The sequence below is a fragment of the Neofelis nebulosa genome, chromosome 16 (genome assembly GCF_028018385.1).
Source record: "Neofelis nebulosa isolate mNeoNeb1 chromosome 16, mNeoNeb1.pri, whole genome shotgun sequence".
NCBI classification, from domain to species: Eukaryota; Metazoa; Chordata; class Mammalia; order Carnivora; family Felidae; genus Neofelis; species Neofelis nebulosa.
In genome coordinates this window covers 55,801,403-55,813,217 of record NC_080797.1, presented here as the reverse complement: position 1 = coordinate 55,813,217, position 11,815 = coordinate 55,801,403, and the positions used below count along the sequence as shown (strand labels likewise).

At 40.3% G+C, this 11,815-nt stretch overlaps 1 protein-coding gene across 1 annotated transcript; it reads left to right on the top strand.

Annotated features, from left to right (window-relative positions):
* The first annotated feature begins 1,365 nt into the window (after nt 1-1,365).
* Nucleotides 1,366-3,274, top strand: LOC131497472 (C-C motif chemokine 4). The gene is made up of 3 exons (XM_058703772.1): nt 1,366-1,694; nt 2,205-2,319; nt 2,887-3,274. Exons 1-3 carry the CDS (start codon nt 1,619-1,621, stop codon nt 2,972-2,974), a joined length of 279 nt encoding a protein of 92 aa, XP_058559755.1. The 5' UTR covers nt 1,366-1,618; the 3' UTR covers nt 2,975-3,274.
* The last annotated feature ends 8,541 nt before the right edge of the window (nt 3,275-11,815 follow it).

Sequence of the window (11,815 nt, the reverse complement as noted above, 5' to 3'; positions counted from 1 at the left end):
GTACAGTTTGTGTGTGTGTAGGTGGTGGTGGTGGTGGGGTGATGAGGCAGGATGACATTGTACTTTATTTAGTGACTCTGAAGTACTCCAAGATGTTGCTCTGACCCCTCCTATCCCACACTTCTACAACATGCAGGAGACCTGGCTGTCTCCTTTTACTCTTCATTCTTCTTTCTCAGGGCAGAGGCAGGTAGCCAGGTGGGGCTGAGGGTGAGCAGATGGGTCAGCGTGGTTGAGCTGACCATGGATAAAGATCTTGATTCAACCACCCTAATTGTCCCTACTTATCTCACTCAATGCATTATTGTATTCCTGGTCTTTGTAAACTTCAGGTGGTCACCTGCAGGTCAACAGCAGATTCCCAACAAGGCAAGGATTTACATGGATGCAAGAAATTCCCATGGATGCTTGGGGAACACCCATGTGCTTACATTACACATTTTATCCTTAACATGGATAAGCTCTTTGCTAGGTATATCCAATCTCATTTTACACTAGAGGGACATTCTTTATCTGGGTCTTCCAAACTTGATTCTTCCTGAACTTTTTTCCTTTTCTATTGTCAGTCCAAGCAAACATACCGAAATCTTTATTTCTTTTCTGTTTCCTTCTTGTTCTAGGACAGACTGACCCAAACCCCTTTTCTGATTTCAGCCCTAATAAGATGGGTCTTTGTGTGTGGCATGGCCCCTAGTGGCCAACATTTTCTCTCATTGTGGTCACATTTTATATTTGTCCTGGAGGCAAAACAGTGGACATAAAATGGATTTTAGAATCAGATGAATCACAGTTCACATCTTGGTACTGCCACTTAACAGCTATGAAGCCTGGAGATAGTGAATTCTGCTCTGTGATCCTCATTGCCCCAGGTGAATAATTACATTCCTGCTCAGGGTTATTGTAGGGTTAGTGTCATGTGTATGCGACAGCTTGGCCAGTGCCTGGCCCATAGTAAATCTCCAAAAAGTAGAACCTATAAATGTTTCTGAGTTGCCCTGTCCTTCTGCGCACTCAATGCTGGACTCTTTATTTATGCTCAGGGAAACATACAGGACACTAAAGTCACTCAGCTCAGCAGAAGGAGGCCCAGGAATAGTACATGGAGTCCTGGCTGCCCTTTCGTTCTTAAGGCCAGGCTTGCAGCAGCCCTGGAAAGACTGTCATGAAGCCTCCAGTTTCTGAAGGTGCCAACCACCAAGAGCAGCATGGTTCTCATCTACAAGCCTCTTCTGGTAGGTGTGAATGTTTCATCCTTCCTCTTGGGTTTGCAATTCTCTCCACAGTCTTGATTGCTGTCTTTGGTGTACCACTTCCCTCTATGGTACAACCCACTTCTTCTCCCTTCCTCCCCCCACTCCTCCGTGATAACATAACACTGAGGAAGAGAAGTTGTGAAGAGCTCCTCACTCTCAGCTAGCTTCAGTTTCCTTATTGGCACCATGACATCATCTCTACCCTGGAAATTCCATTGCCTGCCTGTGCCTACAACTCTGTCCCAGGGCTCAGAGTTCCTATAAAGAGGGGTTCCCAACTCAGTATCAGCACAGAGCACAGTTGGGTTCTGAAGCTTCTGGGCTCTCAGTCTCAGCTCCAGGAAAGCCTCTCCTTTGCCGAGACCATGAAACTCTGTGTGACTGTCCTTTCTCTCCTTGTGCTAGTGGCTGCCTTCTGCTCCCCAACGCTCTCAGCACCAAGTAAGTCTACTCTTCCAGCCATTACTTCTAGAGTCATGATGTAGGTAGTGCTGACTTTTCTAGTTAGGGCTGATCTAACAGTGGCATCTAGAGATTGGACAAAAGGGAGCTGGGAAGGTTTCCAAGTAGCCTGCTATTAAATGTAGAATCTAGTAAACAGTCAGTAATAGTCAAGTTCCTGTTTTCTTAAGAAATAGTAACCAGTAGACTAATTTAAGTAAGTTCCTGTCTCTTTCTGTGCCTCGGTTTCCCCATCTGTAAAATGAAGGAAGTTATACACATGCCCCAAGACTCAATCCAGCTCCAATCTTCTAGAATTATTTCATGACATTCTCTTACAATCTTCTATTTAGAATAAGACTCCTACTTAGGGTGGGTGGGATTGGATACAAGGTACCATATTTTGGGATCTGGTAGCTCTACAGAGATGGCCACCGAATATCTATGATTAGAAGCCAAAATTAACAGGTCCTTGTAGAACTTCTATCTTACCCCTGCCTTTCTTTCCAGTGGGCTCAGACCCTCCCACCGCCTGCTGCTTCTCTTACGTCCTGCGGAAGCTCCCTCGAAACTTTGTAGTGGATTACTTTGAGACCAGCAGCCTCTGCTCCCAGCCAGCTGTGGTGTGAGTATCAACCCTGGGGCTGCTCTGAGAAGCAAGGGTGAAGGCAGGATTAGAAAGGGAGCTTGTTGGGGGAGGCTGGAATCAAGCAGTAGGGAGGCAGTTCTCAGGGCTGAATGAAGCTCTCCCAGAAGTCAGTGAGGATCAAGTCATGAAGTCACCTGTTGAGTTGTGGAGGGGGCTAGGTGGGAGCCAAGGGAGATGAAGGGAGTTTCTGGAGGAGGAAGGCCAGGAAACTAGGAAAAGTAAAAAAGATGGCAGGAAATGTGGGCTGATTTTTTAAACCATGCTTAGAAAAACATGTGGAAAAGTCATCGTTAAGGGCAATAGAGAATGAATGGGGAGATATGTCCATATTAATTGCAAAACTCATTTTTTCCTAATCTGGGCAACCCAGAAGATGGAGCTAAATCCAGAGTAGAAGTAAAAGGAGTCTAGTTCTAGCACCACTCTAGGAAGGGTTTCCCATCTATTAGAGCTGTCCAACATGAACCATGGTCAAGCAAAGGAAGTTGTCTACTACAGGCAAGGTCCCATGGGATTCTAATCTGTCCATTCTTTGTTCCATAGATTCCAAACCAAAAGGGGCAGACAAGTCTGTGCTAACCCCAGTGACTCCTGGGTCCAGGAATACATGGATGACCTGGAACTGAATTGAGCGCTCCAGTCCAGGTACAAGAGGTATCCAGGGAAGGTCACCTGAGTCGGACGTTTCTCAGTGAGACACATCTTCTCCATGCTCATGCTCTTCTCAGTAGCCGGTTCCTTCTCTTAATTTAATCTTATCATGTGCTGTATTATTGTATTTGGAGTCGTTTGTATTATTTGTTTTGCCAAAGCATACTTGTCCCCTATGGGGATGGTCCACCATCACTCTTTCTCTGGTATTGTAGACATATGAATAATGCAGCTGATTCCATGTGTTTTCAAAATAAAATTTCTTTAAAAATGTAGACAATTTCTTTGCATTTTACTTTGATTTGGGGTGAAGGATATTGCCTGGTATTATGAATAGGGACAAACTAGTTTCCAAACACAGTAAGAATGAGCAATTACTGAATGCTTAATTGGGCTAAAATGTCTAAAGACATGACCTCATTCAACACTCTCTTTTATTTATTTATTTATTTATTTATTTATTTATTTAAATGTTCATTTTTTAGAGAGAGAGAGAGAGAGGGAGAGAGCGCGCGCGCACAAGTGGGGGAGGAGCAGACAAAGGAGACAAAGAATCTGAAGCAGGCTCCAGGTTCTGAGGTGTCAGCACAGAGCCTGACAGGGGACTCAAACTCATGAACAGTGAGATCATGGCCTGAGCTGAAGTCATATGCTTAACCAACTGAGCCACCCAGGCGCCCCTATTTATTTATTTATTTATTTACTTATTTACTTTTTAATTTACATCCAAGTTAGCATACAGTGCAATAATGATTCTGGTAATTCATCCCCTATGTATAACAACACCCAGTGTTCATCCCAATAAGTGTCCTCTTTAGTGCCCCTTACCCATTTACCATCCCCCCACCCACAACCCCTCCATCAACCCTGAGTTTGTTCTTTGTATTTAAGAGTCTCTTATGCTATGTTTGTCCCCCTCCCTGTTTTTATATTATTTTTGCTTCTCTTCCCTTATGCTCATCTGTTTTGTATCTTAAATTCCACATATGGTAAAGTCATATGATATCTGTCTTTCTCTTACTGACTAATTTCGCTTAGCATAATACCCTCTAGTTTCATCCACGTAGTTGCAAATGGCAAGATTTCATTCTTTTTGATTGCCGAGTAATACTCCATTGTGTGTGTGTGTGTGTGTGTGTGTGTGTGTGTGTACCACATCTTTATCCATTCATCCATTGATGGTCATTTGGGCTCTTTCTGTACTTTGGCTATTGTTGATAGTGTTGCTATAAACATTGGGGTGCATGTGCCCCTTCGAAACAGCATACCTGTATCCCTTGGATAAATACCTAGTAGTGCAATTGCTGGGTCATAGGGTAGTTTTATTTTTAATTTTTTGAGGAACCTCCATACTGTTTTCCAGAGTGGCTGCACCAGCTTGCATTCTCACCAGTAGTGCAAAAGAGATCCTCTTTCTCCACATCCTTGCCAACATCTGTTGTTGCCTGAGTTGTTAATGTTAGCCATTCTGACAGGTGTCAGGTGGTATCTCATTATGGTTTTGATTTGTATTTCCTTGATGATGAGTGATGTTGAGCATTTGTTCATGTGTTGGTTGGCATCTGGATGTCTTCTTCAGAGAAGTGTCTATTCATGTCTTTTGCCCATTTCTTCACTGGATTATTTATTTTTTGAGTGTTGAATTTGATCAGTTCTTTATAGATTTTGGATACTAACCCTTTATCTGATATGTCATTTGCAAATATCTTCTCCCCTTCCATTGGTTGCCTTTTAGTTTTGCTGATTGTTTCCTTCACTGTGCAGAAGGTTCTTATTTTGATGAAGTCCCAGTAGTTCATTTTTGCTTTTGTTTCCCTTGCCTCTGGAGATGTGTTGAGTAAGAAGTTGCTGCGGCTGAGCTCTAAGAGGTTTTTGCCTGCTTTCTCCTCGAGGATTTTGATGGCTTCCTGTCTTACATTTAGGTCTTTCATCAATTTTGAGTTTATTTTTGTGTATGGTGTAAGAAAGTGGTCCAGGTTCATTTTTCTGCATGTTGGTGTCCAGTTTTCCCAACACCAGTTGCTGAAAAGACTGTCTTTATTCCATTGGATATTCTTTCCTGCTTTGTCAAAGATTAGTTGGCCATACGTTTGTGGGTCCATTTCTGGGTTCTCTATTCTGTTTCACTGATCTGTGTGTCTGTTTTTGTGCCAGTACCATACTGTCTTGATGATTACAGCTTTGTAATACATTTTGAAGTCTGGAATTGTGATGCCTCCAGCTTTGTTTTTTTTTTTTTCAGGATTGCTTTGGCTTGTCTTTTCTGGTTCCATACAAATTTTAGGATTGTGTGTTCTAGCTCTGTGAAGAATTCTGGTGTTATTTGCATAGGGATTACGTTGAATATGTAGATTTCTTTGGGTAGTATTGACATTTTAACAATAATCATTCTTCCAATCCATGAGCATGGAATATTTTTCCTTATTGTGTGTGTGTCTTCTTTAATTTCTTTCATAAGCTTTCTACAGTTTTCAATGTATAGATTTTTCACCTCTTTGGTTAGGTTTATTCCTAGCTATTTTATGGGTTTTGTTGCAACTGTAAATGGGATCAATTCTTTGATTTCTCTTTCTGTTGCTTCATTATTGGTGTACAGAAATGCAACCATTTCTGTGCATTGATTTTATATCCCGTAACTTTGCTGAATTCATGGATCAGTTCTAGCAGTTGTTTGGTGGAATCTTTTGGGTATTCCATACAGAGTATCATGCCATCTGTGAAGAGTGAAAGTTTGACTTCCTCCTTGCTGATTTGGATGCCTTTTATTCCTTTGTGTTGTCTGATTGCTGAGGCTAGGACTTCCAGTACTATGTTGAACAACAGTGGTGAGAGTGAACATACCTGTTGTGTTCCTGGCCTTAAGGGGATAGCTCTCAGTTTTTCCCCTTTGAGGGTGATATTAGTGGTGGGTGTTTCATATACGACTTTTATGATCTTGAGGTATGACCCTTCTATCCCTACTTTCTTAAGGGATTTTTATCAAGAAATGATGTTGTATTTTGTCAAATGTTTTCTCTGAATCTGTTGAGAAGATCATGTGTTTCTTGTCCTTTCTTTTATTGATGTGATGTATCGCATTGATTGTTTTGTGGATATTGAACCAGTTCTGCATCCCAGGAATAAATCCCACTCGGTCATAGTTAAAAGAATAATCCTCTTAATGTATTGTTGGATTTGGTTGGCTAGTATCTTGCTGAGGATTTTTGCATCCATGTTCATCAGGGAAATTGGTCTATAGACCTTTTTAGTGGGGTCTTTGTCTGGTTTTGGAATCAAGGTAATGCTGGCTTCATAGAATGAGTTTGGAAGCTTTCCTTCCATTTCTATTGTTTGAACACCTTCAAAAGAATAGGTGCTAACTCTTCTTTAAGTGTTTGGTGGAATTCCCCTGTACAGCCATCTGGTCCTGGACTCTTGTTTTTTGAGAGAATTTTATTACTAATTCAATTTCTTTACTGGTTATGGGTCTGTTCAAATTTTTTATTTCTTCTTATTTCAGTTTTGGTAGGTTATATGTTTCTAGGAATTTGTCCATTTCTTTCAGATTGCCCAGTTTATTGGCATATAATTGCTCATAATTGTCTCTTATTATTGTTTGTATTTCTGCAGTGTTGGTTGTGATCTCTCCTCTTTAATTCTTGATTTTATTTATTTGGGTCCTTTTTCTTTTTGAGCAAGCTGGCTAGGGGTTTATCAATTTTGATAATTCTTTCAAGGAACCAGCTCCTGGTTTCATTGATCTGTTCATGTGTGTGTGTGTGTGTGTGTGTGTGTGTGTTTCTGTTTTTGTTTTAGTTTTTGTTTGTTTTTGTTTGTTTGTTTGTTTTGGTATTGATAGCATTGATTTCTGCTCTAATCTTTTTTTCAACGTTTTTTTTTTTTTTTTTTTTTTTTTTTATTTATTTTTGGGACAGAGAGAGACAGAGCATGAACGGGGGAGGGGCAGAGAGAGAGGGAGACACAGAATCGGAAACAGGCTCCAGGCTCCGAGCCATCAGCCCAGAGCCCGACGCGGGGCTCGAACTCACGGACCGCGAGATCGTGACCTGGCTGAAGTCGGACGCCTAACCGACTGCGCCACCCAGGCGCCCCTCTGCTCTAATCTTTATTATTTCCCATTTTCTGCTGGTTTGGGGTTTTACTTGCTGTTCTTTTTCCAGCTTTTTAAGGTATAAGGTTAGGTTGTGTATTTGAGACCTTTCTTCCTTCTTTATAAAGGCCTGGATTCCCTCTTATGATCACCTTTGCTGCGTCCTAGAGGTTTTGGGCTGTGGTGTTATCATTTTCATTGGCTTCCATGTACTTCTTAATTTCTTCTTTAACTTCTTGGTTAGACCATTCATTCTTTAGTAGGATGTTCTTTAGTCTCCAAGTATTTGTTGTCTTTCCAAATTTTTTCTTGTGGTTGATTTTGAGTTTCATAGCATTATAGTCTGAAAATATGCATGGTATGATCAATCTTTTTGTACTTGTTGAGGATTGATTTGTGTCCTAGTATGTGATCTATTCTAGAGAATATTCCATGTGCACTCGAGAAGAATGCGTATTCTGCTGCTTTAGGATGAAATGTTCTGAATATATCTATTAAGTCCATCTGGTCCAGTGTGTCATTCAAAGCCATTGTTTCCTTGTTGATTTTCTGTTTAGATGATGTGTCCATTGCTGTTTAGTGGGGTGTTGAAGTCTCCTACTATTATGGTACTATTATCAATGAGTTTCTTTATGTTTGTGATTAACTGGTTTATATATTTGGGTGTTCCACATGGGGGGCATAAACGTTTACAATTTTTAAATATTTTTGGTGGATAGGCCCCTTAATTATGATATAATTCCCTTCTTCATCTCTTGTTACAATATTTATTTTAAAATCCAGATTGCCTGATATAAGGATGGCTGCTCCAGCTTTCTTTTGGCAACCATTAGCATGATAGATGGTTCTCCATCCGCTTACTTTCAATCTGAAGGTGACTTTAGATTTATTTATTTATTTTTTTTTTTTAATTTATTTTTTTTGGGACAGAGAGAGACAGAGCATGAACGGGGGAGGGGCAGAGACAGAGGGAGACACAGAAGCGGAAACAGGCTCCAGGCTCTGAGCCATCAGCCCAGAGCCTGACGCGGGGCTCGAACTCACGGACCGCGAGATCGTGACCTGGCTGAAGTCGGACGCTTAACCGACTGCGCCACCCAGGCGCCCCGTGACTTTAGATTTAAAATGGGCCTTTTGTCCTACTAAAGAATGAATGGGTCAACCAGGCAATTAGAGAAGAAATTAAAAAATATATGGAAACAAACGAAAATGAAAATACAACAATCCAAACGCTTTGGGATGCAGCGAAGGCAGTCCTGAGAGGAAAATACATTGCAATCCAGGCCTATCTCAAGAAACAAGAAAAATCCCAAATACAAAATCTAACAACACACCTAAAGGAAATAGAAGCAGAACAGCAAAGACACCCCAAACCCAGCAGAAGAAGAGAAATAATAAAATCAGAGCAGAAATAAACAATATAGAATTTAAAAAAACTGCGGAGCAGATCAATGAAACCAAGAGTTGTTTTTTTGAAAAAATAAACAAAATTGATAAACCTCTAGCCAGGCTTCTCAAAAAGAAAAGGGAGATGACCCAAATAGACAAAATCATGAACAAAAATGGAATTATTACAACCAATCCCTCAGAAATACAAACAGTTATCAGGGAATGCTATGAAAAATTATATGCCAACAAACTGGACAACCTGGAAGAAATGGATAAATTCCTAAACACCCACACACTTCCAAAACTCAAACTGGAGGAAATAGAAAGCTTGAACAGACCCATAACCAGCAAAGAAAATGAATCGGTTATCAAAAATCTCCCAACAAATAAGAGTCCAGGACCAGATGGCTTTCCTGGGGAATTCTACCAGACAATTAAAGCAGAGATAATACCTATCCTTCTCAAGCTATTCCAAAAATAGAAAGGGAAGGAAAACTTCCAGACTCATTCTATGAAGCTAGTATTACTTTGATTCTTAAACCAGACAGAGACCCAGTAAAAAAAGAGAACTACAGGCCAATATCCCTGATGAATATGGATGCAAAAATTCTCAATAAGATACTAGCAAATTGAACTCAACAGCTTATAAAAAGAATTATTCACCATGATCAAGTGGGATTCATTCCTGGGATGCAGGGCTGGTTCAACATTCGCAAATCAATCAACGTGATACATCACATTAATAAAAGATAAGAACCATATGATCCTGTCAATCGATGCAGAAAAAGCATTTGACAAAAGTCAGCATCCTTTCTTAATAAAAACCCTCGAGAAAGTCGGGATTGAAGGAACACACTTAAAGATCATAAAAGCCGTTTATGACAAGCCCACAGCTAACATCATCCTCAATGGGGAAAAACTGAGAGATTTTTCCCTGAGATCAGGAACACGACAGGGATGCCCACTCTCACCGCTGTTGTTTAACATAGTGCTTGAAGTTCTAGCATCAGCAATCAGACAACAAAAGGAGATCAAAGGCATCCAAATTGGCAAAGATGAAGTCAAGCTTTCACTTTTTGCAGATGACATGATATTGTACATGGAAAATCCGATAGACTCCACCAAAAGTCTGCTAGAACTGATACATGAATTCAGCAAAGTCGCAGGATACAAAATCAATGTACAGAAATCAGTTGTATTCTAATACACTAATAATGAAGCAACAGAAAGACAAATAAAGAAACTGATCCCATTCACAATTGCACCAAGAAGCATAAAATACCTAGGAATAAATCTAACCAAAGATGTAAAAGATCTGTATGCTGAAAACTATAGAAAGCTTATGAAGGAAATTGAAGAAGATACAAAGAAATGGAAAAACATTCTGTGCTCATGGATTGGAAGAATAAATATTGTCAAAATGTCAATACTACCCAGAGCCATCTACACATTCAACGCAATCCCAATCAAAATTGCATCAACATTCTTCTCGAAGCTAGAACAAGCAATCCTAAAATTCATATGGAACCACAAAAGGCCCCGAATAGCCAAAGTAATTTTGAAGAAGAAGACCAAAGCAGGAGGCATCACAATCCCAGACTTTAGCCTCTACTACAAAGCTGTCATCATCAAGACAGCATGGCATTGGCACAAAAACAGACACATAGACCAATGGAATAGAATAGAAACCCCAGAACTAGTCCCACAAAAGTATGGCCAACTAATCTTTGACAAAGCAGGAAAGAATATCCAATGGAAAAAAGACAGTCTCTTTAACAAATGGTGCTGGGAGAACTGGACAGCAACATGCAGAAGGTTGAAACTAGACCACTTTCTCACACCATTCACAAAAATAAACTCAAAATGGATAAAGGACCTGAATGTGAGACAGGAAACCATCAAAACCCTAGATGAGAATGCAGGAAAAGACCTCTCTGACCTCAGCTGCAGCAATTTCTTACTTGACACATCCCCCAAGGCAAGGGAATTAAAAGCAAAAATGAACTATTGGGACCTCATGAAGATAAAAAGCTTCTGCACAGCAAAGGAAACCATCAACAAAACTAAAAGGCAACCAACAGAATGGGAAAAGATATTTGCAAATGACATATTGGACAAAGGGCTAGTATCCAAAATCTATAAAGAGCTCACCAAACTCCACACCTGAAAAACAAATAATCCAGTGAAGAAATGGGCAGAAAACATGAATAGACACTTCTCTAAAGAAGACATCCAGATGGCCAACTGGCACATGAAAAGATGCTCAACATCGCTCCTCATCAGGGAAATACAAATCAAAACCACACTCAGATATCACCTCACACCAGTCAGAGTGGCCAAAATGAACAAATCAGGAGACTATAGATGCTGGAGAGGATGTGGAGAAAAGGGAAGCCTCTTGCACTGTTGGTGGGAATGCAAACTGATGCAGCCACTCTGGAAAACAGGGTGGAGGTTCCTCAAAAAATTAAAAATAGACCTACCCTATGACCTAGCAGTAGCACTGCTAGGAATTTATCCAAGGGATACAGGAGTACTGATGCATAGGGGCACTTGTACCCCAATGTTTATAGCAGCACTCTCAACAATAGCCCAATTATGGAAAGAGCCTAAATGTCCATCAACTGATGAATGGATAAAGAAATTGTGGTTTATATACACAATGGAGTACTACGTGGCAATGAGAAAGAATGAAATATGGCCCTTTGTAGCAACATGGATGGAACTGGAGAGTGTGATGCTAAGTGAAATAAGCCATACAGAGAAAGACAGATACCATATGTTTTCACTCTTATGTGGATCCTGAGAAACTTAACAGAAACCCATGGGGGAGGGGAAGGAAAAAAAAAGAGGTTAGAGTGGGAGAGAGCCAAAGCATAAGAGACTGTTAAAAACTGAGAACAAACTGAGGGTTGATGGGGGTGGGAGGGAGGGGAGGGTAGGTGATGGGTATTGAAGAGGGCATCTTTTGGGATGAGCACTGGGTGTTGTATGGAAACCAATTTGACAATAAATTTCATATATTAAAAAAAATTTTAAAAATAAAAATAAAAAAAATAAAATGGGTCTTTTGTAACCAGCATATAGATGGATCTTGTTTTCTTTCCATTCTGTTACCCTATATCTTTTGATTGGAGCATTTAATCCATTGAAATTTAGAGTAAGTATGGAAAGATTAATTTATTGCCATTGTGTTGCCTGTAGAGTTGGAGTTTCTTGTGGTTGTTCTCTCATCCTTTCTGGTCTTTTTTGCTTTTGTTGCTTTTGGTCTTTTTTATTTTGTTTCACCTTTTCTCTCCTCAGAGAGCCCCCCTTAAAATTTCTTACAGGGCTGGTTTAGTG